This window comes from Stylophora pistillata, chromosome 12 (assembly GCF_964205215.1).
Source record: "Stylophora pistillata chromosome 12, jaStyPist1.2, whole genome shotgun sequence".
Classification (NCBI taxonomy): domain Eukaryota; kingdom Metazoa; phylum Cnidaria; class Anthozoa; order Scleractinia; family Pocilloporidae; genus Stylophora; species Stylophora pistillata.
The window spans coordinates 15,960,417-15,984,998 of NC_142530.1; the positions used below are offsets into that span (position 1 = coordinate 15,960,417).

At 40.2% G+C, this 24,582-nt stretch overlaps 3 protein-coding genes across 4 annotated transcripts; 1 reads left to right on the forward strand and 2 right to left on the reverse strand.

Annotated features, from left to right (window-relative positions):
* On the reverse strand, window positions 1-7,919 carry LOC111331834 (translin). Its single transcript, XM_088741396.1, has 6 exons — window positions 7,780-7,919; window positions 6,011-6,101; window positions 5,018-5,117; window positions 2,391-2,506; window positions 1,285-1,367; window positions 1-549 (listed from the first exon to the last, which is right to left on the reverse strand). The coding sequence occupies exons 1-6, from the start codon at window positions 7,876-7,878 to the stop codon at window positions 325-327; spliced, it is 714 nt and encodes a 237-aa protein (XP_088597522.1). The 5' UTR covers window positions 7,879-7,919; the 3' UTR covers window positions 1-324.
* Window positions 7,920-7,949: 30 nt separating this feature from the next.
* Window positions 7,950-13,700, forward strand: LOC111331833 (RING finger protein 32). Of its 2 annotated transcripts, none has more exons than XM_022937030.2 (9): window positions 7,950-8,135; window positions 8,260-8,470; window positions 9,715-9,857; window positions 10,386-10,418; window positions 10,773-10,897; window positions 11,519-11,627; window positions 12,095-12,207; window positions 12,786-12,849; window positions 13,175-13,700. In XM_022937030.2, exons 1-9 carry the CDS (start codon window positions 8,079-8,081, stop codon window positions 13,388-13,390), a joined length of 1,071 nt encoding a protein of 356 aa, XP_022792765.1. In that variant the 5' UTR covers window positions 7,950-8,078; the 3' UTR covers window positions 13,391-13,700. The 2 variants fall into 2 exon arrangements, with proteins under 2 accessions (XP_022792765.1, XP_088597516.1); XM_088741390.1 differs by lacking the exon at window positions 10,386-10,418 and adding an exon at window positions 10,423-10,455.
* A 1,304-nt stretch (window positions 13,701-15,004) lies between these two features.
* LOC148718989 (uncharacterized) lies at window positions 15,005-16,568 on the reverse strand. The gene is made up of 3 exons (XM_088740051.1): window positions 16,240-16,568; window positions 15,810-16,116; window positions 15,005-15,679 (listed from the first exon to the last, which is right to left on the reverse strand). The coding sequence occupies exons 1-3, from the start codon at window positions 16,566-16,568 to the stop codon at window positions 15,005-15,007; spliced, it is 1,311 nt and encodes a 436-aa protein (XP_088596177.1).
* Between the last annotated feature and the right edge of the window lie 8,014 nt (window positions 16,569-24,582).

The window sequence follows — 24,582 nt, forward strand, 5'->3', positions numbered from 1 at the left end:
TAACTGAAAACACTTATTTAATAGCTGATGCACACTTTGTTTTCAGGATCAGTTTGAGTTTCATTCAACACAATATCAAAGTCGGTCTTCTTTACTTCGACAAATTTCACTCCGTTGCGAATCATTTCCAAATAACCAAACGCCGATCGCAGCGTTCACTTTTTTCAGTTGATTCTTCTTATGCGATAACTATCGTGCAAAACAGACTGAGACTGAGATCAAAACTCTCCACCAACGTCAACAAAATTGAATTTCGCCCGGTGACTCCTAAAAATATCCCAGGATGTCGGAAATTTCTTGACGACCCGCCTCCATGTTACTAATTCAACTTGCTTCCTCTGTAGACGGTTTCAGCCCCCTGATGGTCAGATCATACACAACTTCCTCGATTTTCTTCAGGTCATATTTGAGTCCATCAAACTTCTTTCTAAGAGAGTCATTTTTAAGGTTCAAAAGTCTGAAGCCAGCGTCCAGTTCAGCCACAAATGCGGCTATTTTAAAAGGCCGCCCATAATCTGCTGATGTGACACTATTCACCGCAAACCGCGACTGGAACGTAACAAAATCAGTGAGATAGAGGAAAGATGAACCAAATACACATTTCAAATGTATCTGAAACAGTTTCGAAAATTACAGTGGCCTTCATAAGTTTATCAACTTTACATGATGTGTGAAAAAATACCGTATAAAACAAGTACGCTACAGAAAGAGACCACACTACTATGAGTACATGAAAATCACGAAAATGAACCCTGACAGATTCTTTCCTCTGAAGATTATACAGAAAAATTAAGTTGACTTTCTATAAGATTGCCATTGTATTTTTCGAAATCTGTCTATTGTGGAGATCAAAGGGTGAAAGTTTCTAAAGAAACTGTGGTGCTGCGTAGGTGGGGGTAACAAGGTAATTGGTTATATCAAGTAAGTTGAAATTGGAAATTGGTCACCGTAAAGAGTTAAAAAGCTATTGTGGAGATCATCATAGTCCCATTCCTTTTTTATTAAAAGAAATGGAAATTACGAGTGTTATGATATATCTATTTTCCACATTATTGCAGACAAACTCTATATGCAAGTGACGACGCCCCAATCGTCCTATCCATCCCCTAGGATGGCTGGAACACTAATTCTGCGAGGAACAGAATCCGGCTTATGCCTTTTTTGACGTGGTAAATGTATAAGCAGACAATTTTCCTAGGCTTCGTCCGGAAAATCCCCCGTAGCTCCTTAAGATGCGCTATAAAATGGAGTCCAATATAATTTTGCAAAAATTATTAGACTTACCAACTCATTAGCAAGGAGAAGAAGACCAGCGAGAAAATCATCAAGATCGATATGGAAACCACCCGATGACCTCTCTACTTGAACTGCAAGGATAAGCAAACAATTTTACCACAATTGGCAGTAATGTCGCAATCTCATTGGCCAATCTGCCCTTGTCGATAAGAGTACGAACAACGTTACTCATGTTGACGTGTCACGCAACATGTCACGTACTGAAAGAATCGTTATATCTGACGTCGATGTTGTGGTAAAAAATAGATCTATTTGTTGCGGACAACAACATTTTTGACCACTGATGACAAATATCGTTGTCGACAAGAATACAAACCACTCTAGACCGCTGTCGATTTGTTAATTAGCAAAGATTGAGAATGAACTGTAGCTGTGCAATTACAGGGACTATCAAACACAACGAATATATGAAATTCATATCTGAATTGCGGTTATATAAATGTATTTGTGCACGATCCTCGCAGTACAGAGCACTATTTAAGCAATAGTGAAAACCAGACCTGAAAAAATTCATGCCTGTGCGGGATTCGAACCACTGACCTCTGCGATACTAGTGCAGCGCTCTACCAATTGAGCTAACAAGCCAACTGGGAGCAGGTTATCAAATTAGTCCGACATAAACCCGTAAGATGATAAATCAAACACAACGAATATATGAAATTCATATATCTGAAGTGCGGTTATAGAAACGTATTTGTGCACAGTTGGCTTGTTAGCTAATCTTTTAAATATAGACTAGTGAGCAGCACTTCTGCGAACAGTAGTTGTAAAACTTCTTTTACAAGTATAACTAAACGCCTGTATTTATAAGCCAAAGTTACGGGGGCCGATGACCATAAAGGCTTAGCCAGACTTACGAACAGGAACAGGCGAAGTTGTGAAAAATTTAAAACGTGTGAGGCAAGGTGCCCCCAAAATATTTTTCTCACCGTGCCTTGCACGTTTTAAATTTTTCACAACTTCGCCTGTTCCGTATCTTAGCTTCCTCGCATCTGCGCTCGACCTGCAAATGTCGTTTGCATCTGCAGGAGCACTTCGGTCGCACCCTCGAACCATCCCTTACAACTGTACATGTCTGAATCACAGCCACCTACCTCCAAGCATTTCTGCCAGCTCCGGCCGAGTAATGAGTCGCTCACCTTCCAGGTACACAATAAAACCACCAAGAAAAGCAAACCTTTGGCTGGCAAAGCGCCAATGATCACAGAATCTACAACGAAATCGATAAAAACAAGGATAACATGTAGTTAAGCAGCGCTTTAAGCTCAATTTTTCAAAAAGTCGCCGTTTGGCGACCTTCAATTGTAAAATGGTCGCCAGAAAAAAAAATTTAGTCGCCCCCCTTCCCCCCCTTCTCAAAAAAAAAAAAAAAAAAAAAAAAAAAAAAATAGAAGGGGAGGACACTTCATGATATTACACGATAGGCTAATGCGCCGAACGGCACGTTTTATCACTTAGGTTTGCTACTGTAAGAGAAAAAAAAGGAAGAGACTGTCTAGTAGCAAAAACGATTTATTTCAACATTACAAAGCTGCTGAGACCGTACAACGTTGCCAGTTGCCCCTTCAAATCGATCGAATTTGCCATTTTTTTACGCAGTCGAGTTTTTGAACGACGAGAGGCGAAAAGAGAAACGCAGGTGATGCCACCGCGTGTACTATTGATTAAATTCGTTCTATTGTTGATAATTTTTTCAAGTAAGTTTCTCCTTTTAATCTGTTGGTCGCCAATTGGCGACTTCCGCCAGAATTTTAGTCGCCAAATATTTTTTTCACTCGCTATGGCGACCAAAACGGTCGCAGCTTAGAGCGCTGTTAAGGCCTAACTAACGTCATTGTTAGATTTAATATCGGAGCTTCCCTCTTTAACTATTGTTCTTATTGTCGATAAAAGCGAAAATAGTAATTAACAATAATAATTGAAATTTGTATAGCGCAAATTCCATATACATGATCAAATGCGCTTTACATGAAAATAAAGAAAATATAGGGGAAAAAATATATAGATGTCAAGGCTGCAAATAACTAACGGGCAGGACTGCCCGGTCACGTTGTCCGGTCAAACATGCTTTTGCTCGGACACTACCCGTTTTTGGCCGGTCAAATTTTAACAGTCGGAACTCTTGCGATAGTGAACCCAGATTGCACAGTAATCCTTTTACAACTAAAAAACAACTGAATCCAAGTCGGTCTGGCAATAAAAATTACAAGTTAATACTTTTACTACTCTTTACTGCAGAAGCAGCCAAACAAACTCTCTTTTTATATATCTTGACTTTTTTTGTTTTCAGTACAACTCGGAGCCCTTTTTTTTAATGTTACCGTTGTGAATTTTTGTTAGAGTAAAAGAATGATCGGATTCTCCAGGTTTTGGGCCTTTTGCTCGCTTTTTGCACTTTGCAACAAATGCTACTTGGAGTATTCTCGATGCAGCGAGATTATTCTTCGTGAGGGTGCTCAGTTTCCGATTATTCAATCAATCAAACAATCAATCACTTTATTTAAGAGTAAATTATGGTATCTAGCCAAAGGTAAAACCCTCTATTAACTGGGAACACTTAAATAAAGTAAATAAAATAACGGAATACAAGATGATTTGCGGTCGCGACAGGACTTGATGACATCGTGGAAATTTGCGACTGCCGGGAGTCTCTAGACCACTAATTTGTCTACTTTTATATTCATTTTTTTTTTCTTTCGGAAACATTACTGTTGTCCGTTGTGATTATCAAACAGTTAAAAATTAAAATTTCTTTGAACGAGTCGGTAAAGGACCGGACAAGATGTCCGGAAATCCAAGGATTTGTCCGGTCAGTACCCAATTTTGACCGGGCATTGTCCGTTGACTAATCAAATGAGATAGAATATTAAAAAGCACTGTGGCCTGAATGCAACAATCACGAGTGTTTCTTCAGAACCCCGCGGAATGGAATTCTGTATCGCTTCCAAGAAGCCTACTGGATTGTAGCTGAGGAATTTCAAGTGAGGCGGCTCAAAGATGGTGAACGATTGTAAGTGTGTAACCTCGGAAGTGCCCGTTGTGCTTTGCCTAGCGATCGCCGACCAAAATCCAGCCGGCGATCGCCGCTTTTTCATCGCAGCTTAGCGACAACCCTGAGCCCAATAACAACATCCAGGTTCCCTCAAGGATATTTCGACTCTTCAGGAAAATAAAAAGATCATCGCAAGACGATTAGGAAAAAACAAGAAAGAGAAGATATCTGAGGAGAACAATACAGCAACAAAAACAATGAAAGACATTTACTTCTACAGAGAGTGAAAGGTCAGAGGGTGAAAGAAACAATCAGGTATGGGTTGTCCTAAAACTACTGCGGCAGCAACAGAATTAACAATCCTTTATTTATGCTCCTCAAATCTTCATTTTAAAAATGGTAGAGACAGATAGAAAATAAATAATGGAAATAACAATATCAAAACTGATAATTAGAAAAATAATCAAAAACTATAATAATAGATAATACTGTGTGACTCTCAAGATGAAACAAAAAAAAAAAAAATTACCTGCAGTGTACCATAGTGAGCCTGTTTCTATTACGGTCACTAGAGAAATACAGGTCTGTAAAAACAAAATACACTTATGCTGTGACAGCTGATCCCAGCCGTCCTCTCTAATAAATTTTCTGGCTGATATTGATTCTATATTTCCCACAGGCCAAAGGTACAGTTTTTAATTCATAGGCATTGACTGTTATCTCACTGACCTGTAATACTGACCGGAAGGTATTTTCTCCACAAGATTTTTATATTCAGACCTCACAGCAGTCAACATTTCCCTGCTTTTTGCACAAATCTTCTTTACAGCTAAGGGAAAGAAAAAAATTAAGACAAATTTCTCCCTGAACTAATTTGATAAGCATCATTACACTGACAATAAGATTAATAGAAACAAAATAATACATAGTTTGTACAAACAAGGATGTAAAGTTTATTTTGCCTCAGTCACACAATACCAACCTCTGATAATTTGTACACATTGACTGATTGGTAGAGCCACAGGGGAAAATATTGGTTTCAGAACATAAAGTAAGGACCACTCATTGTGAGGTCCATATGCCATGGCAGTGGCCTGTTAACAGAACAGCCCAACCCAACTCCCTCAATAAGTAGTTAATAACATGTCTGCCACACTTTTTTTCCTCTCTTTCTTCTTTAAGCTTGCATCTTGCTCAGCCCTTTGCCCTTTCCCACCCGACAATCTCCATTGACTACAACCCTTAAAGGCATTTTTTCAGTTTGTAAAAAGTATTTCAACAAAAGGATGCAGGTTAGTTATCTGAGATATTGCCTGTCACTTCAGAAATTTGTTCACTACTGCACAACCATTAGATCACAATTACATAACACAAGCACCACATCAACATATAGCTTGTTAGATCGACTGGTAGTACTTAGACGAATATGTTGGCCAATATACTGGCTATGGTAAAACAAGGTTCAACAATTAGTCACCATATACCTCCATATTGAGGTCCTTTTCACTTCTTGAAAAATCATAATTATTGCAGAAGATGAAAATACATGTATGGCTAAGTCAATCTTACAGACTGAAGCTATTGTCATGCTTGATGAAGACTATTGTTGAGTTAAACTTAACAAAAAAAAGTTGAAATAACAATTCTATTTTGATTGCCTAATTCACTACACAAGAAATAAAATCTTGGCAATTCTTGAATAAAATAAGCAAATTAAGAGACCTTCAACACCTGGGGATTGATGCACTGCTTGCAAAACAGCCAGGATTTCTCTTGCAGACTGTTCCAACTCTCTGGTTACTGTTCTGATTCCCTTAAAAGTTGGAATTCACACTCATCATTACATGTTTACCTGTGCAAATGTTATAACATTCTGTACTGTTTGTTTTAAAAATGAAACATTTTTAATTATTTTACATATAAGTTTTATAGCTCTTAATGAGTCAGTCTGCAGATCATGCTAGAACTAGCTTCATAGAATAACACATGCATAGATGCAGCATAATGCTAAGTTTCACAGCTGCCATATAGAAAGTTATGTTTCTGAATTACATAATGAGCACTACAGAAAAAGCTGGCACATACATTTGCCATACTCAAGAGATGGGTTTATCAATTAAACTTGAACATCAAATGCTCACCCTTAAGTTCTTGGATATATATATAGTTTCTCTCTCCCCATTTGGTCCTATATTATCTCTTTATGCTCTAACATCAGTATGCATATTCTCCATACTGTCCATACATTAATCCTAAGGTGCTGACAAGGAGAACTGTTTAACAATCAAGAGCTTCTTTAGTTGGGGATTATTTCCTCTATTCTCGTGACCTCAATGTTTGATTCAGAGGTGATGTAGTGAGGAGAAATTAGATGCTGGTCACTTTGAGGGGTCAAAGGGTTAACAATGGAGGGGACAGGAGGAGGGCGACTGGGGGGAAGAGCTCAGGAAAAACAGGGGAGGGAGGGAGGGAGGGAAGTTTGGCTTTTTGGTTTCATTTCTAAATGTCATCATGATTCCAATATATTTAATGGTTCCTAAATGCAGGTTAATACACAGTTGAAACTGCAATAGTAATTAGATAACACAATGGCCTGAGACTTTCTTTTCTATGGTGAGATGTTAGAATCCGTGGTCAAAATGTGATAACCATGCAGGTCAGTGAAAACTGGCCTGTAATACTGTTCATCTTGAGAAAATTAACTTCCCTCCCCTGACAAACCTTCCCAAAAACTCAGGTTTCTGTTCCTTTTTATCAACCAGAAGATGAAGTAGTACAATGAGGGTCAAGAGTCGGGAGGCAAAGGGGCACAAAAAGTACGGGAGGCAAGAGAACATGGTACAGGCGTGGTAGGCTCTCCCCCCTCCCTTAATAGGCCCAAGACCCGTGCTGATTCCTGATATAAACTAAAGCAGGGGTTTCAATACCTCTCTCTATAAGGGGCTGCTGATGGTGTAAAAGGTGGGTGTTCCCTGAAAAGGGGCCGTTGGGCAAAACTCAAACACAAAAGCCTGCTCACAGGCTAAACAGACTGCGGTAGGAGATCATAGATAGATATAGGCATGGTAGTTTACCACTGGAAATCAGCTTTTTTGACACAGGGCTAACACTCAAAAAGCCAGGTTTTAAACTCTTTACAGTGGTCAATTTACATAATCAACTTAGTTGATAAAACCAAATTACATTGTTACCCCCACCAACACAGCACCGCAGTTTCTTTAGAAACTAATACTCCCTTTTAATTATACCCCTGATGAGGGCTGGCTAATTTGAAAATCCACACACCAATCTTCATTGTCTGAGAGCTAGTTCTTAGTATTTCTAAGGCAAGAAGCTGGAAGATTAAACATAGCGTATATAATTGGACAGCTTATTACATAATTAAGCACGTGCGCAATAATTATTCAATTGCAATAACTTACAAAATTTTTCATAGAAAAAAAAGTTAAACATCAAAGTTCCCCGGGCCAGCGAGACTCCAGAAAGCTTACCTCTCTTATTTCTTGGTCGTTGGACAAGTATTTTTGGAATGAAGCAAAGAGGGGTAACACAGTATTTTCTTCTGGGTTATCTTTCTGTTTTTCCTCCATTGTGCTGAATGCTCGTTACATAATGTACAGCGGTATTGTTCCTAATTTGCTTTATCCTTATGTTGTGTCATGTTGTGTAGCAGGCGGTCGATCAGGCGCGATTTTAAAATGGATTCCTTGTTAACAGACGTGGCCTGCCAAATTGTCATCCTCTTTTCCAGATTCTATGACTTTATGTAGTAAAAAAAGACCGATTTGGTATGATGGCAAACATGAGGCCACAAAAACCATCGATAAATAAGTCAGGAAGCAATTCGGTATGTTCTTGTTTCGGTGATATTTGCATTTGTAAACGTGCATGTCGAGGAAATTATTCAGCAGCTGCAAACTTTCAAAGCTTAATTAAGAATGAATCAACTTGTATCTATGAACCATTTTCAGTCAAGTATGGCCCTTGCTGCTGTTGCTCTTCAAGACCATATGACTCGTTCCCTGTCCCTCCAAGATCCGTTCAAGAAGAAGAAAATCAACCACAGTTTACCAGCAGCGTCTAAAAAGAAGACAACTAAGGCTGTTGGAAAGTGTGATGCCAAAGATGATCATGAAAAGAAGGAATACGTTCTCGATCCAAAACCACCACCCCTTACTTTAGGTATGTTTGAATATCGATGTATACCACAGGTCACCCAAGCTCGCATCATCAACCTGCATAAATATATAAAATTGTTTATGTTGTTTACTAGGAAAAATGTAAGGATTTCAATGGCATTCTTAACCCAAAAATATCACTTCTTTTGATTGGAAGCAAACTGACCTCGCTTTTTTGTTTCCTTCCTCTGAATTATGTGAGTTTTCTAGCCTGATTTATAACTGAGCCTGTTTTAGTTCAAGATAATTTGGTTTTATCAACTGAGTTGATAAGGTAAATTTGCCACTGTAAAGGGTTTAAAAGCTAATGTTTTGAGGGTTAGCCGTTTGTCAGTTGGCCTGCCTTGCTATTTGCCCTTTGCTTTGGATGACAACATACACAGGCGAAAGTATCTGCATCTTTACTTGTTTATTGAGGCTCAGTATGTGAACTTTGGCTTCCTGTTTATACCTTTCTGGCCCCAACAGGTGTCTAATTCATTTAAGCAATACTCTATGACACTGGTTGAGTTTATTGTCTGTACTGTTGGCAAGGACTCCAACCTGTGTAAGATCACAGCTGGCAGTGCCTGTGGGCAATATGAAGCAAATCTTGTGTTCTAATTGTACCCAATGTTTGATGAGATGGGCCCACCTTGATCTTGGGCAATAATAAAAGTGGGTGGGGTGGATTTACAAAGTTCGTAACTTTAGGACAATGTGGAACACAGTTGTGTGTGTGTGTGTGTGTGTGTGAATTTTTTGTTTTTTTTGTTTTTGCAGCTCTCAATTCATTCCTGATTCTTATTTACTAGGTGAAATCTCTTTGCTATATAATAAATCTGTTATTGACCAAGCTTGTTCAGTCAAGATGGCTGGATATTAGCCTCTTACTCTTTTTGCATTTTAATGGACCTGGACTTCATCTCGATCCATGAAAATGTGAAAAAAAATAACTTAGCTGTCATATTCAGCCATCTTGACTTCAGGCTTTGTCAATAATGCGCGGAGGACTGGCCATCATACTTGTACTTCACACCTGAGAATTACACTCACCATGTCATCCACGTCATCCATAGCAAGCATTCCATGAAGTTATTTTCTAAGTGTCCCAGCAAGGTGGAACTCTATAGGATTATGCTGTCAATAAGGGGCTTCATGTCAATGCTAGCTAATAGCTAATTCTACATTTACATTACTGAGGACTTGTGACTGAGTCAGAAGGAATTCCAAATTGAATTGACATTTTAAAGTATAACAAACTTTTAGCGCAAAAACTTGGCCTTGTTGAGGCTCCAGGAGTTCTTCTAACTGACAAAGAGTGGAAAGAAGTTAAAAAGAAATCAAATGAAAGGCAAGATTCATGTCAGCCATGTGTAATCTGCAAAGAAGACTTTGGTTTACAACAGCAGGTAATGCATGTTACTACACAGGTAAAACCTAATGCCATCACAAAGACAGATAAATGTTGACAAACTTATTTAAATGTTTCTCTTCGATAAAGTACATTTTCACAGAAATATTAAGGCACTTTCTGATACTTGTTTATGATCAGAAGGAATAAAGTTACTGGTAATAGGAAAGATACACTGTTTTTCAGTCTATGAGTTTAGCAAGAACTGAGACAAGCTACATGTGAATCTAAGTGCTGAACAGTTTGTAAGCAAAATTTTCTCTTTACATCTTCCTAAAAGGTTCATTGTAGTCTTTCATAGTTTTAAGATAGTAGAGTTTGGAATGACTCCCAATATCTCATGATATACTGACTTCTTTTCCCCTAAAGCCTATTGGGGGTTTAAACCTTCACAAGTTAACCATGCCTGTTTTTCTTAAAACTTAGGGCCATTATAAGAGTTTTACTTCATTAGGAAAAGTTGAGTGATCTCTTATACAGTTGAACTGAGCATAAAATTGACTATGTACATTTTCTGGAATTTCAGGTTTTGTTGTCATGCAGTCATGTTTTTCACAGGGTAGGTTTTGTTGTCATGCAGTCATGTTTTTCACAGGGTAGGTTTTGAAAATATCGCAATCATATAAAGCTGTATATGAGGATCAGTTTGTTACATGTGCATTAACTGTTCATGAGTATTTCTTTGAAAAGGATGGAGACATTCATTTTAACATAAAATAAATGTGTTTCACAAAGAAACTTTGGAAATTGTCAACACCAGAAAAGTTATTTTGAGGAGTAATTTTGTGACTCAATGAAAAGCCAGTCAGCCATGCATGAGTGAACTTAACTTCAGACTTGAAAAAATGTGAGATGAATCATTAAAAGAATTACTAACAGTAGATTGATGTTTACTGTACCTTATACTTTTTAGACTTGTCTTGAAGCATTTGAAAAGTTTTCTGGGCGCAAATCTTGTCCCATGTGTAGAAAAGAACAGTACCAAAGAAGGATTATCCATGAAGGTGCAAAGGAGCACAGAGAGAAATGTGCGACAAGGTACCTGGTTGATCTCACTAAATAATGACTTAAACCTCAGACTTTGGATTCTGTGCAAATTTTTATTCAAAAGCTTAAGGTCAAGTGGCAGTCTGCCCACCTTGAATTGGCCTCTTTACAAAGAACTTTTACACCGTGATCACGCATGACACATCAGAATTCAAAGCAAATGTTAGAAAAAAAACGGTTACTTCCTTGGTTCAAGATCCACCTCATGGTTCAGATGGAGACGGTGCGTCAGTGCAGCCATTATGATCAATGTTAAATTCTATTTAGCAGCCAGGCTGAAAAGCAAAATTATTATTCCAAATGGCACCGTCTATCGGTTGTGGTTTTAGCGTCTCAATGAAAGTCCCGGATATGTCGCTGAATTCTGGGCGATGGAGACATAATTATTTTAAGGAGAAGTTTAATCTTTGAAAATCTCTCAACGTTTCGAGTACCTTAAGTACCTTGGCTTATCAAAAGCCAATAAAAAAATAGACTTTTTTGGAGGTTACTTTTCCTTTAAATTCAATTACTTTGTGTTGATTCGCTCATTTTCCTCATTACAGAACGTTTCTTATTTATTTAACATAACCTTCTTCATTCTCTGTCGTTTCTAAATATCAATCTCATCAGAATACAGGCTGCCTGGCGTGGTTACATTGTACGACAGTGGTACAGGAAGTTAAGGCAAACAGTACCACCAAAAGACCCCAAACTTAGAAAGAAATTTTATGAAGACAAGGTAGTAACCTATTATTTGTTGTTTCTAAAATTGATTTAATTGTGCTATCAACAGGTTGACCCCGTTAAGCAGTGCTCCTTTTATGATAATTCTCACCAATTCATCCTTTAGGCGGTGACCAAAGAAGCCACAAAAGTTTTCCTCGCTCTTGATTTGTGGTCGCTTAGCTTTTTCGGAAGGGGCGCCCAACTTGTATCTATGAGGCACGCATTCGATTCTCGCTGAAGGCTAAATTATTTTCAGTCGCAGTCTTTTTCTGCCATTTTTTAATTATTTTAGTTCACCTGTTGGGAAATGTTCGTTACTTTTTATCATTTACAGGTCATAATATAATTTTTCTCTTAATTATCTTTGTGAAGGGAAAAATATCAAAATCGAGAGGGAGCAAGAATTTTACATCAATTCGATTTTAAAAAGTCAGTAGTAAATATTTTCCAATCAGTGTCTCGTCAACCTTTTTGTTCCAGTTTCAGGATATCACTGATCGTCTCCTTCAATCAATGGAAGCCAGTAACCAGAGTGTTGATAATCTGTTGTTAGAGATTGATCAATCAATAGCCGCTAGTCGTGACACAATGAGGTATACACAAAACACAGCTGTAAAGTATCCACCCCCACCCCCATTTCTTTCTTTCCCTCCCCCGGCTCGCATTTGAACCTGTAAGCAGATATGGAGCCCCTCTCACAAACCCCGCCCTCGTCATCAACCTTCGTCCTCGTGCCTCTCGGCCACCTTTCCTAACGAAATTTTTCACAAGTTTATCTTCTTTCAAACTTGAGATGAAATTCGTTAAATTTGGTGGACAATTTAACAAATCGACAGTGGTTTAGCGTGGTTTGTACTCCTATCGACAACGATATTTGACATCACAATAGTCAAAATGTTGTGAACTCACTCGTCTGCGTCTCGTGAGTCCATTACAGACTCTTTCAGTGAATGACCATTGTGTGACAAGTTGACGCGAGCAGCGTTGTCTGTACTCGTATATCGACAACAGCAAACTGGCCAATCAATTGCGACAGTACGGCCAATTGAGGTAAAAAAAAAAAGAGTTAGTCTACTTTGAGTTCTAACACGCGACAGAAAGTTAGTTTGTTATTAATTTTACTGCTTTTAGTTTTATTTCATTACGTTTTTATTGTTTGTTATTTCACTAGACAATTGGACGGAAACAATGAAGACACAATGACCGAAAAAGACTGGGATCAAGTTCAACTTCAGGTATGTTCAAACAGTCAAGGTGTTCAGTCTCTCTCGTGCTCGATAGAGCGTAATACTTGTCATTTTTGCCTCTTATGGTTATTCCTGGTTAACTTCTCTCTGTTCACCCTTCAAACCAGAAGAGTGACCAGCATCTAACTTTTCGTTACAGTAATACCCCTGAATCATTCATCAAGATCAGGGGAATAAAGGAAATGATCGCTAACTTAAGAGGTCTACGTTTTAAGGAATTCTACTCGTCAGTGCCAAAGGAAATGTATAGAGAACGGTATTGAGAATTTAGATGCTGATGTCAGGTTTAACGTTAGTTTATTCTCATTCCCAGGCCGTTCGTAGAAGTGTCACTGACTGTCCGATCTGTATCATGCCACTCACTGACCAAGGACTGTACAGGAAAAACTCCCCATCACGACCCACTGTTCTTCTGTCGTGTTCACACGTGTTCCATTCCACGTGTCTGCAGGCTTTTGAAGAATTCTCCCTTGAAAAACGCCGCGTGTGCCCTGTCTGTCGGTCCTCTTACCACAAGAAGATAATTTAGAGGCCGTGATACAAAGGAAAGTTTCATCTTTCATACACGAGCCGATCTTTGGCTTTCAAAAATAAGTTGTTTAACGGGGAGAGGATATTTTCAGCAATGGCTCTGTGTTCGATTATTTTATGATAAATGAAGGAGTAAGGTGTTGATTGGGAATGAGACTTTTTGAATGTTTCCCCGCAGTGGGAGACACCACGTCACCAGTCAATCTCCTGGCATGTACTAGACCTATTTTGGACAAAATCTTTTCTGAAAAACGATGAAAATCAAGATTTAGAGTAGCGTTCTGAATATTAAAATGATGTTGGCACGATTCTGTCAATTTTGTTTAGTATTCACGCTGTTTACAGGTCCTCCGGGTGCAGTCAATGTGATTCATAATGGTAATTAACAATTGATTCATGCTTTCCGCTGTGCACTATCGAGTTATGGAGCACGCGGGAAGTTTCGAGAGCACGAAAGAAGCGTAAGAGTTGCCCTCGGCTATCGCCTCGGGCAACTCTAGCTTCTTGAGTGCTCTCCAAACTTCCCACGTGCTCCATAACTCGATAGTGCACAGCTGAAAGCATGAACCAATTGTTTTAGAACATAGCCGGTGTAATTGTGCATCAAATGCGACGCGAAAAACGGACAACAATATCAGTTGAAGCGAATCGTGACAGCGCTGATACTAAGTCTCCTTTTCCTTTTTTTTTCTCTTTTTCTGCCTCATTTAAGAACTCTAGCCCATGGGAAAAGGTCGAAACATTGTCTTCGTTTTCGGACTAGCAGGCCGAGTTTCTGTTTGTATCCATTATTGCCGCGAAATGTATTATTTTTCCCCGCACTAGCAATGGTCGCTCGCGCGAAAAAAAAAACTCTGGCGAAGTCGGATTTGCTGACGCTATCAGCGTGCACTATCGGGATTTTGAGCACGCTTACGTATAATGAATTTGATTGCGCGACTCTGCTAGCTATGTTCTAATTGCACTTAGTGGAGTGCAATTTGGGCTGAAATCATATGTCGGGAATAAGATAATTTCCTGACAACACAGCGGTTTTCCCGATAAACTCGCGCTAAAATCAGTCACTCACGATATAATTTTTTAACAGATATATTTTTCTATCACAATGTGCCGAGTTTTTTTTTACAACACACGTGGTGTATTTTAGAACAAAGGATATACAATCGGTGAATATTTCCTTTGATTGGTGATAGTTACTAATGATGACAGATTCGATGCCTATCCCTTTCCGGCGGACTAAACAACGAAATTTTAAACGCGTTAAAAAGGTTTTGATTATGTAAACACACGATTTCCGACACCCTCCCCCCATTTGCCTCGAGAGGGCAAATGTCCACGAACTTAAACAGTTGGAAAATCAGTCACGATCAAGAAATGTGTTTATTGTTCATTATCGTTAATATCCTAAATACGAAATCTAGCTGCTGCAGCAGAATCCCTTCGGGGCCTGTAGACCGGCGCGTCTGCATTCAGGGTCGCCGGTGGGGTCTGTACTGACTTGTCACAGCTCAACTCCAGAGGATACAAGTGCTGAATTGGGCGCTCCAGATGCACCTTTCCGGATTTTAGCTTCACCCCACGAATCACGCCATCACGGCCGGTGATTAGATCTTCAACTCACGCCGACAGTATCGTTTTCCTTGTCCCATGGCAAGCCGAGCAGGGTAGTTCCTTTTCTTCTGGGGACGTTTAACTGCCCTTTTGCGTACGTTTCTTCCTCGATCGAGACTGGTTCGGAAGCGGCTGATGCCAACTCTTTCACGTTCGAATGCCATTTATGCAACTCGAAGGTGCCCTTGGCGAATACAATCTGAGAAGCTGATTTGATTTCTTTTGCCTTTTCACTTGTAGGGCCGCCGCTGATTAGGTCGTCTACGTATAAACTTCTTTCGATCTCGCTGACAATTTTCGGGTAGTTTTGTCTGCAACTCTCCAACAGGTGTTGAATTACGCCTCCCAGCAGGAAGGGCGACGATGTGAGGCCGAAAAGGGCTCTAGTAAAACTCAGCGTTTCCACAATTTGACAGCTTGGGTCCTTTAACCAATGAAATTTTAGCGCATCGCGGTCTTGCTCTTTAATACGGACTTGGAGGAAAGCTTGCTTGATGTATCTTGCGACTGCAACTGGATGAAATCGAGAACGAACTAGGACACTCCAGAGCTTGTTCTGAAGAGGTGGACCAGGATTCAGACACTCGTTTAGCGAGGGTGCACCAGAGTAGGCCCGTGTTGACGCGTCATAAACTACTCGAAGCTTGGTGGTTTCGGCTGTGTCCCGTACCACTGCCTTGTGAGGAATGTAAAACTCGTGTTGCCCAGTTGGAGGTCTACTAACTCTCTCGACGATCCCAGCCTTGATTTGGTCTTGGATCACTTGATCGTAACGCTCTATCTCCTTGACTGCGGAGCTTCTTTACGAGGCCAGTTAACCTGCGAAGACTTCCTGCTTCGTTGCTTGGCAGAGGTGGGTGGTTCCCCTTCCATGGAAGGCTAGTTTCGTACCAACCCTCTTCGCCTCGTCTAAGTTGCTCTTTGAACTCTGAATATACAACGTCTTGGTCACCAGTTGCACAATCCGCGAGTCCAAGTACGTCCAGTCTGCACAAGTTGTCGTAATCTGCCGTCGATGTTTGTGTCAGGAACATTGGAGACAGATCCACTTCTTTGCCTGGCGAAATAATGGTCCATGCAAACCTTGTTTTCTCGGCGATAGGCTCGTTGCGGCTCCGATAAGAGGTGCGGTTTCAGTCTTTACCTTAGTATAGTCGCACACTCCCAAAATAAGGTGCACTGGAAGGAAATCCTTTGTGTCCATATCGTCCATTTTCACTCTTTAAATGATCGTACCTTCTCAGGACCTGCTGGTAGCGAGGGTTTTCCAGGGATAAAAGCTGTTGCCTGTTTACCATGGTTACGTCCGTTTCGAGGAGGAAATCACCATTCAGGAAACTTTTCTGGACCTTGAAAATCTCCACAGGCTTAGTAACCACTCCCATCATCATTTCAATCTGTCGTACTTCTCGTCGATGAGGGCGGATCTTTAAGCGATCAAGTAACGTTGCTGAAGCGTACGAGCTTCCGGCACCGGTGTCTAACAATGCGCGACACTTGACTCCCAGCACTTCCACTACGACGACCGGATAAATCACAGTTGGTCTTTCCATTGAAGCTGTCATTAACTGGTTACTGATTCTGCTGTTGCAGATGGAGGTGTGATGCCTTCTGTGACAAATCTGGCACAAGGAACGGCTCTTGCAATCGTCAGCTCTGTGTTTGCTTCCGGTGCAGTTGAAACAGAGGCGTTTGTTGCTGAGTACTTTCCTGCGATCGTCGACAGTTGCAACCGTTTTGCAGTCAACCGATTTGTGATCATGGTTTTCACAAGAAACGCATCCCCGGTTTCTGCCATCAGTCTGCTGTTGGACTTGAAATTTCTTGTCACGCCAGGGCTTGTCACTTTGCTTAGATTGAATCGGGTTTCTTTCTGTCCATTTGCGGAGTTATCCACTAACTTTGGGAAATTCCACTCTTGCCAAGAATTGTCCGTTCGCACAAGATCTTCTCTTATCCCTGGCAGCTTGTCTATAGTCATCCGCACGTATCCATTCACATCTCGCAGTTTCCCCATTGTTTCTAACGATTGCGCATTGAAAAAAAGTTTCTCGTAGAAATGTGGATTTTGGCCATCTGGGTTCCATCAATTGTAGGCATAGAAGACATGATGTTTTCCACGTACGCGTTAACGACCTCGCTTGTTTGGCCATACTTCCTTGACAGGATGTTCTTCGCGCGCTCGTATCCCTCTGATGAAAAGGGCAAACCGTCGATTTCCGTTCGTATCTTCGGGTCTACGAGTTCCTTTAAGTAGGAGTACTTCGTCACGACAGCTATTTCTGCCTTGTCGATCTCGGTTTCAAACTGACTCCAGAACCGGGGCCAATCTGTTAGCTCGCCTCTAAACTTTGTAATGACAAGCTTAGGAAGTTTTGAGGTTTTCGCTGCTTGAGTCAACGTCGGTTCTGTGGTTTTCGCATGGTTTCCTTTTGTCTCCCCGATTTGCTCCTCACATGTTAGCCTCATCTCCAGTTGTGCACGTTCAAATTCAAGCTGATCTTTCCTTGATTTCTCTAAAAGAGCTTATTCTCCCTCCTTTTCTGTAAGGCTTTCCTTTTGCTTCCATCCTGTTAACCACTTTCGTAAGTACGCGACGTTCTTATCAGCAGATGTTTGCGCGGCCTCAACTGTGAGGCTCCATTTTGACACGTCATCGAGTTGCTCTCCGTTTGCGATTTTTGTTTGCTCGATTTGAAGCTTAAATTCCTCCACTCTCGTCACGATAGTCCTCAAAGACTGAAGTTGACGTTCCACACCTTCCTCGTTTCCCTTTGCGATGATTCCTTCGCTCTTATCCTTGGTGAAGTTAAGCAATTATAATTCTGTGTTCAGATCCGCGAGCAGTTTCTCCACTGTAAAATCCCGGCGTCAGATCTGATTGTTTTCCCCTTCTTTTGTTCCTGTCCCGTCGGAGGTGCCACTTTGTGTTGGGAATAAGATAATTTCCTGACAACACAGCGGTTTTCCCGATAAACTCGCGCCAAAATCAGTCACTCACGATATAATTTTTTAACGGATATATTTTTCTCTCACAATGTGCCGAGTTTTTTATCAACACACGTGGTGTATTTTAGAACAAAGGATATACAATCGGTGAATGTTTCCTTTGATTGGTTACAGTTACTAATGATGACAGATTCCATGCCTATCCCTTTCCGGCGGACTAAACAACGAAATTTTAAACGCGTTAAAAAGGTTTTGATTATGTAAACACACGATTTCCGACACATACGCGTGATTTCAAAATCGAACGAACGCGCAGTGCGAGTTCAATTAGAAATCACAAGTATGATTTGAGACCAAAAGTGCACGACACAAGGTTCAATTACCACTTAATCACATCCATTTTGAAATCGCCCCAAATACAGGACTTAGTCAATTCAAGTATTTTAGTCCTGCAGTACTAAGCCGGTTTTTAAATAAAAAGTGGAACCTGAAACGCTTTTACATCTTAAAGAATGACGTCATGTGTCAAAAACTCAGTCAAGCGTAAAATGATGTGATTTAGAGCAAGAAATGGTGCGATTTGGGAATAAATCACACCAATTGGAGCCAATCAGATTACAGGGACCACCAGTGATTTCAAAATGGATGTAATAAAGAATAATATACTCTCCTTAAGTCTATCGGGAATTGAGCCAGTTCAATTGATAGTACTTTCAGTAATTAGCACAGTGGATCTCATGAGATGGCAGATGGAAATACAGATGTACAACTTAAATCTGCTTAGATAACTGAATAATTAAAACAGTTTGCTAGTCTCGTTAAATAAACACTGATAAGTACTGTGCAAATAAATGAAAAATTAATCGTTAATTTTGTATTTGATCGAGTGGTAGCATCAGTATTTTTCTTAAAGAAAACAAAACTACAGCAAGGGCTACTAGAGAAAATTAAAAAAAAAACCAACCGTTTAAGTCCAAATGGAAATTTTGCCTTTTGTAACGCTCCATAAATTGTTTTTTGACAAAAAATACATTTGCTATAAACAAAAATAATTATATCTTTTACAGTCATTTATGTCAGAAGTGTTTGTTTGGCTCTTGATATTTCAATAACACGGACCGGTGCTTTATATTACCTTTTGTCAACTCAACTACAAAACCACTTGTTTACATAACAATGCCTGCCTAAGTGGTTGAGTATACATTTCATCATGGTAACATCTCCCTGTGTGGTTTACAGTAAACGCGCTACTTTCATAATAACGAAGTAATTGATAGAAGGACTGCAAGGTTATGATACGAAATGTCAGACGACAGACTGTTTGCAATGAGTTACAGGTTTGAAGTATACAATCCGAATGCAAAGACGCTTCATAAAGCCCTGACACTGCAGAAATAGCGAATTGAGGTAAAACTTAATTGACAAACTAGTTACTGATTAAATAGAATAAGAAAGATGGTAAGTTGTGGGTTCGATAAAGAAATAGAGAAAGATGCTTTCTCATCTTGTCACGAGCGAGGGACAGTTAAGAAATTGTGATTTCCCATGAGGAATTCGGATTGCGCGCTCTGGCGATGCTCTATGATGACTGGGCCGCGAAGACTCTATAGTGAGCAATACCCATTATGAAGTTCGTATTTGACACGCGTTCTGCATTCTGCTAGGATCAGCAATGTCGTTAGCGTCATGTTTTGTAGATCGAACAAGAAAGATGGTAAGCTTTGAGCTTGAAGAAGGCCGAAACAGTACTGTCTGCAGTTAGTTATATATCGCTTTGGTTACGTTACGTTGGCGACACATTCACCACCGTTCGACACGACGAAATTGACGCATTCCACCACCACCTTAACGAACAAAATACTGACATACAGTTTACCAGAGAAGTCGAAGGAAATGACAAACTTCCTTTTCTAGACTGCCTGGTAAGCCACAACGACAACTCATTACGGACGACAGTTTACAGGAAAGCGACACACACCGACAGATTACTAGACGAGTCATCCTACAACCTTACATCACACAAAGCCACAACTATCAGAACTCTAACACGAACAAATACCTTCACCGTGAGAACAAATACCTTCACCTTCTTTTTACGAAGAACAACTACAACAACGACTTCATCCGACGAAACACTCACTACCACTACCGAAACAAACGACACCGCAACCCCCACGACTACAGCAACCATACCGTACATAAAAGGCATGTCTGAAAACATCTCGCGCATCTTACTACCCTTCAAGATCCGCGTCGCCCACAAACCCATCACCACACTACGTCAGTTACTAACCAACGTTAAAGACAAAGACGAACCAAGGAACAGACAAGGAACGATATATAAGATCAATTGTTCCGACTGCCAAGCCTCCTACATCGGTGAGACTGGCAGAAACCTCACAACAAGACTGACTGAACACAGACGGGCGACGAGGAAAGGTGATGTCAGCAGTCACATTGCTGCACAGCATCGACTTACCAAACACAACATTGACTGGGACTCTGCGCAATGCCTAACCTACAGCACTGACTATTTTCAACGACTGACTCTGGAAAGCTGGTTTACTAACTTAGAACAGACTCCCCTAAACAGATGTCAACAACCACCCGCTCCATACAAACGACTCATTCACGACATAAACATCACAAACGACCGAAAAAGAACGACCTAACTTTACCGACAGATCGAAACAGACCAATCACGACCGACATACGTCACTTGAGTCTTACAGCCAATAACATCACGACAAAACCAACCGATCATTTCACACGAACTGGAATAAGAACATTCTACTGACAACAATCATTCACTTGACTCTGATGATGACTTCCGCACAGGTTGTCGAAACGTCAGTCACTACCACCGACAACAGTCCTTTTCAGGACTATACACACCCGGACGATCAGACTACACCTCCACATGTTACCCCCGGGTTCAAGCCATTTACTGCATCAAGCCATTTACTGCATCAGAGAAAGATACATTTGACATGACTTTACCTTGTGCTTCTGTAGAGCCTGGAAAGAAAAACTTAGTCATAGTGCTCATTTTATTCATCTTCTTCAGTGCTATATAATTACTCACGTTCAGTTACTCATTGATTCAAGATGGCATAAGCATGCCGAAACATGTCTCTAAAAAGAGTTGTATATTTCTTACAATATTTATCCTACTTTCTACCACTACGACACCATAGTGCTTATATAGAAAAAATATACTATTAGATATCAGGCTTTGCCATCAGGTATGATATCGATGTATTGTAAGTGAAATACTAACAGTTATCTTAATTATGTAAATCTGGAATCTAGGTCAGCTTCATTATTTAACAATTGGTTCATGCTTTAGCGTTCACTATCGAGTTATGGAGCACGCGGGAAGTTTGGAGAGCACGAAAGAAGCGTAAGAGTTGGCCGAGGCGATTGCCGAGGGCAACTCTAGCTTCTTGAGTGCTCTCCAAACTTCCCACGTGCTCCATAACTCGATAGTGCACAGCTAAAAGCATGAACCAATTGTTTTAGAACATAGCCGGTGGAATTGGGCATCAAAATCCGACGCGAAAAACGGACAACAATATTAGTTGAAGCGATCGTGACGGCGCTGATGCCGAGTCTCCTTTTCCTTTGTTTTTCTCTTTTTCTGCCTCATTTAAGAATTCTAGCCCAAGGGAAAAGGTCGAAACATTGTCTTCGTTTTCGGACTAGTAGGCCGTGTTTCCGTTTGTATCCATTATTGTCGCGAAATGTATTATTTTTCCCCGCGCTAACAATGGCCGCTCGCGCGAAAAAAAAAATTTGTGGCGAAGTCGGATTTGCTGACGCTATCCGCGTGCACAATCGGGATTTTGAGCACGCTTACGTATAATGAATTTGATTGCGCGACTCTGCTAGCTATGTTCTAATAAATATTACTGTTTTCTTGCTTTGTCTTTCAGATGAAAAGATCGCGCAAAGAACAGAGGTTGAAAACTTGTGAGTAATTTTAAATAAGTTTCAAGGATAAAATTTTCAACACCATGTTAGCACTGAGTTACGACCTAATAATTAATTTCTGGTCGTTGGAGTGAATTAGACAAGAATGAACACTGTGGTTGTGCAAAACAGAGGACTTCGATAAGATGGAAAATTTTCAAGACGATGGGGTCATTGAACTACTTCCGTCAATAAATGGGTTGACTGGCAAAAAGTAAACATGTATATAAAACGTCTTTCAGTGAAAGGTCCACATAAGAAGACTGAATTACTACATCTTGCCACATACGCTCCACGCGGTTTCGATACTCCAATGTTTCCTTTTCGATTCTATCGAGTAGGCACATGCACTCATGGACTATCCTTTGTTTACAACTGTCAACCATGAAGTCGCATAAAACACGTGACCTACACGCAGTGACTTCCAATGTTAGAAAACACCAACGAATGAGAATCTAAACACGTAGCTTTTTTATTTTTAAAGAGAAACATGGAGTATTGAGAGAAAGAGGACGTAGAGAATCAGTCCTCAAACGTTCCAGCTGACCAAAAATTTTCTATCTGATTGATGGGGGCTCAAAAGGTCTTTGCTGTTGCAGTTTAAATTACTGACATGTACTGCAGCAAGCTTTGGGAAAATTAGGAAGCCTCGAGCTAAGTTTTCTTCTTTCTACAAGAAAAGGGTAGGACTCGTAATGGCAGTCACACGCGTGGAGCGTCAACTAACTTATTACAGATTTTTTCGGCTTTACTCCTTCATATTGGCATTTATGTCATTCTCAATATGGAATACTTATCAACATACATCTTGTATCCACGAAAACTCGTTAGATGTCACTCCGCTACCGTTTATTTCTGATGGAAGGTTTGCAACCCGACTTCACCCGCCGTTATGCATACGTAGAAGAACGTTCACTATATCAAGGATTCCCTACGACGTGGTACAAGCTCTTTCCAACTACATTTAAAAACTTGAGACATCCATCCTAATCCAGGACCACATAGATCTAGTGCCCCGAAATATCCTTGTGGCAAATGTCAGCACGCGGTGAGAAAGAAGCAGGACGCCAGATTGTGTGCGGAATTAAGACTAACTAATTATAGCGTGAACACACTGCACATCGTCTGATTGGTCAATTCAGTTTCCAAGTCAATGCTGTATCAAGTTATAGAGCCCGTAGGTACCTAGTTATGTCATAAAAGCAATAGAACGCATTTTTCTCGACCAACTTTCCTCGTGTTCTCCCAACGTCCCGCGAGGCCTTATCACGCCCGGAAAAATGTGTTCTGTTGCTTAATCTTACTCTTAATCCTACCGCATTAGAATTTTAATTTATCTTTGTTGTCCAGATATAGATGAGTGCACTGGCACAATGCTTAGTGTAAAAATGGCTTAGGATCTTACTAGTGCAGTTGTAAGGAAGGATTTATGGAAGTTGCACAAACTGTATTGACAAGTATTTGTTAGTTAGGTGTTATTATGTCCATATACACTTCTTTATAGGGTCGGAAAGTAATATTTAACTTGCCAAGTTAATCATTAACAGTCATTTAACTGACAACTGACAAATGGCCGAAGATTTAACTGACAACTAGTAAATGGCCGAAATTTTAACTGACAACTGACATTCGTACCCCCCCCCCCCTATCCAGACCCTCCTAAATCGAGGAAGGATGCGCTTATTAAGAAACCCGTATTGATTCCACTGCAATTAATGCTTGAAAAGTTCCATGTGAAATGGCAATAGAAACAGGTTCTCGTATCCTTACTATTTGAGATAGGAAGGGGGGCACTTATTCGAGGGGGCGCTTGTTTTATATTATGGGCTAGGGGGATGGGCGATTATTTGGGGGAGAGGCTCATTAGAGTGTGGGTGGTTATTCAAGGAAATACCGTTTTACAAATCTAGGAATGATTTTAAATTGGCCGTGAAACTTTATCCTTCTATCACTTTGCTTTTCCTTGATCACCTCAAAACCAAATTCGATTTTCAATTTTCTTACGACCAGTTTGACTCAGTTCGGTTGCAAATAATCGTCAAAAATTAGAATTTGATTTGTGATACTTAAAGCGTCCTTTGGTTATTATCGCCAGATCTAAAATACCCCATTTGTGAAATTTTAAAATGTGGTGTGTTCCCAGTCAACTGAAAGATGTTCCACTCCTTCACCTCTAGTGATATCGTGTAAAATTGAAAACTGGCGCAGGGTTGATACTAGCCTGTAGACGTGTTCATGACTAAAGTGTATTCCTTAATGTAAACGGGGGAAAAGGGGGGGGGGGGTGGGAGAGTGGTTGGTGTTATCAAGGATATATTTCGCTGAAAGAGATGACTGAAATACTTTTGAGTTGATCGAGTTTGAGTCAGTGGGGTTCTACTGTATTTAAAAACGAGAATCAGTCATCGTCTCAGTAATCAGAGAGAATCATTCCAGCTCTGGTTCCTTTTCCGTAATGCAGGATACAAGAGTAGTTATCTAGGCCAAGGTGATGGCACCTTCAAGTTAACACAAACATTTATTTTACTTGTTAGATTGTTATTTTTCTGTCAATGTAGAATACGTTTTCAGGAGCTTCTCGCGCTCTTTCACTAAACCTGAGGAGAACGCTGCAATTGACATAAAGAAAACGAGTTTGCTCCTGATAAATACTAGAAA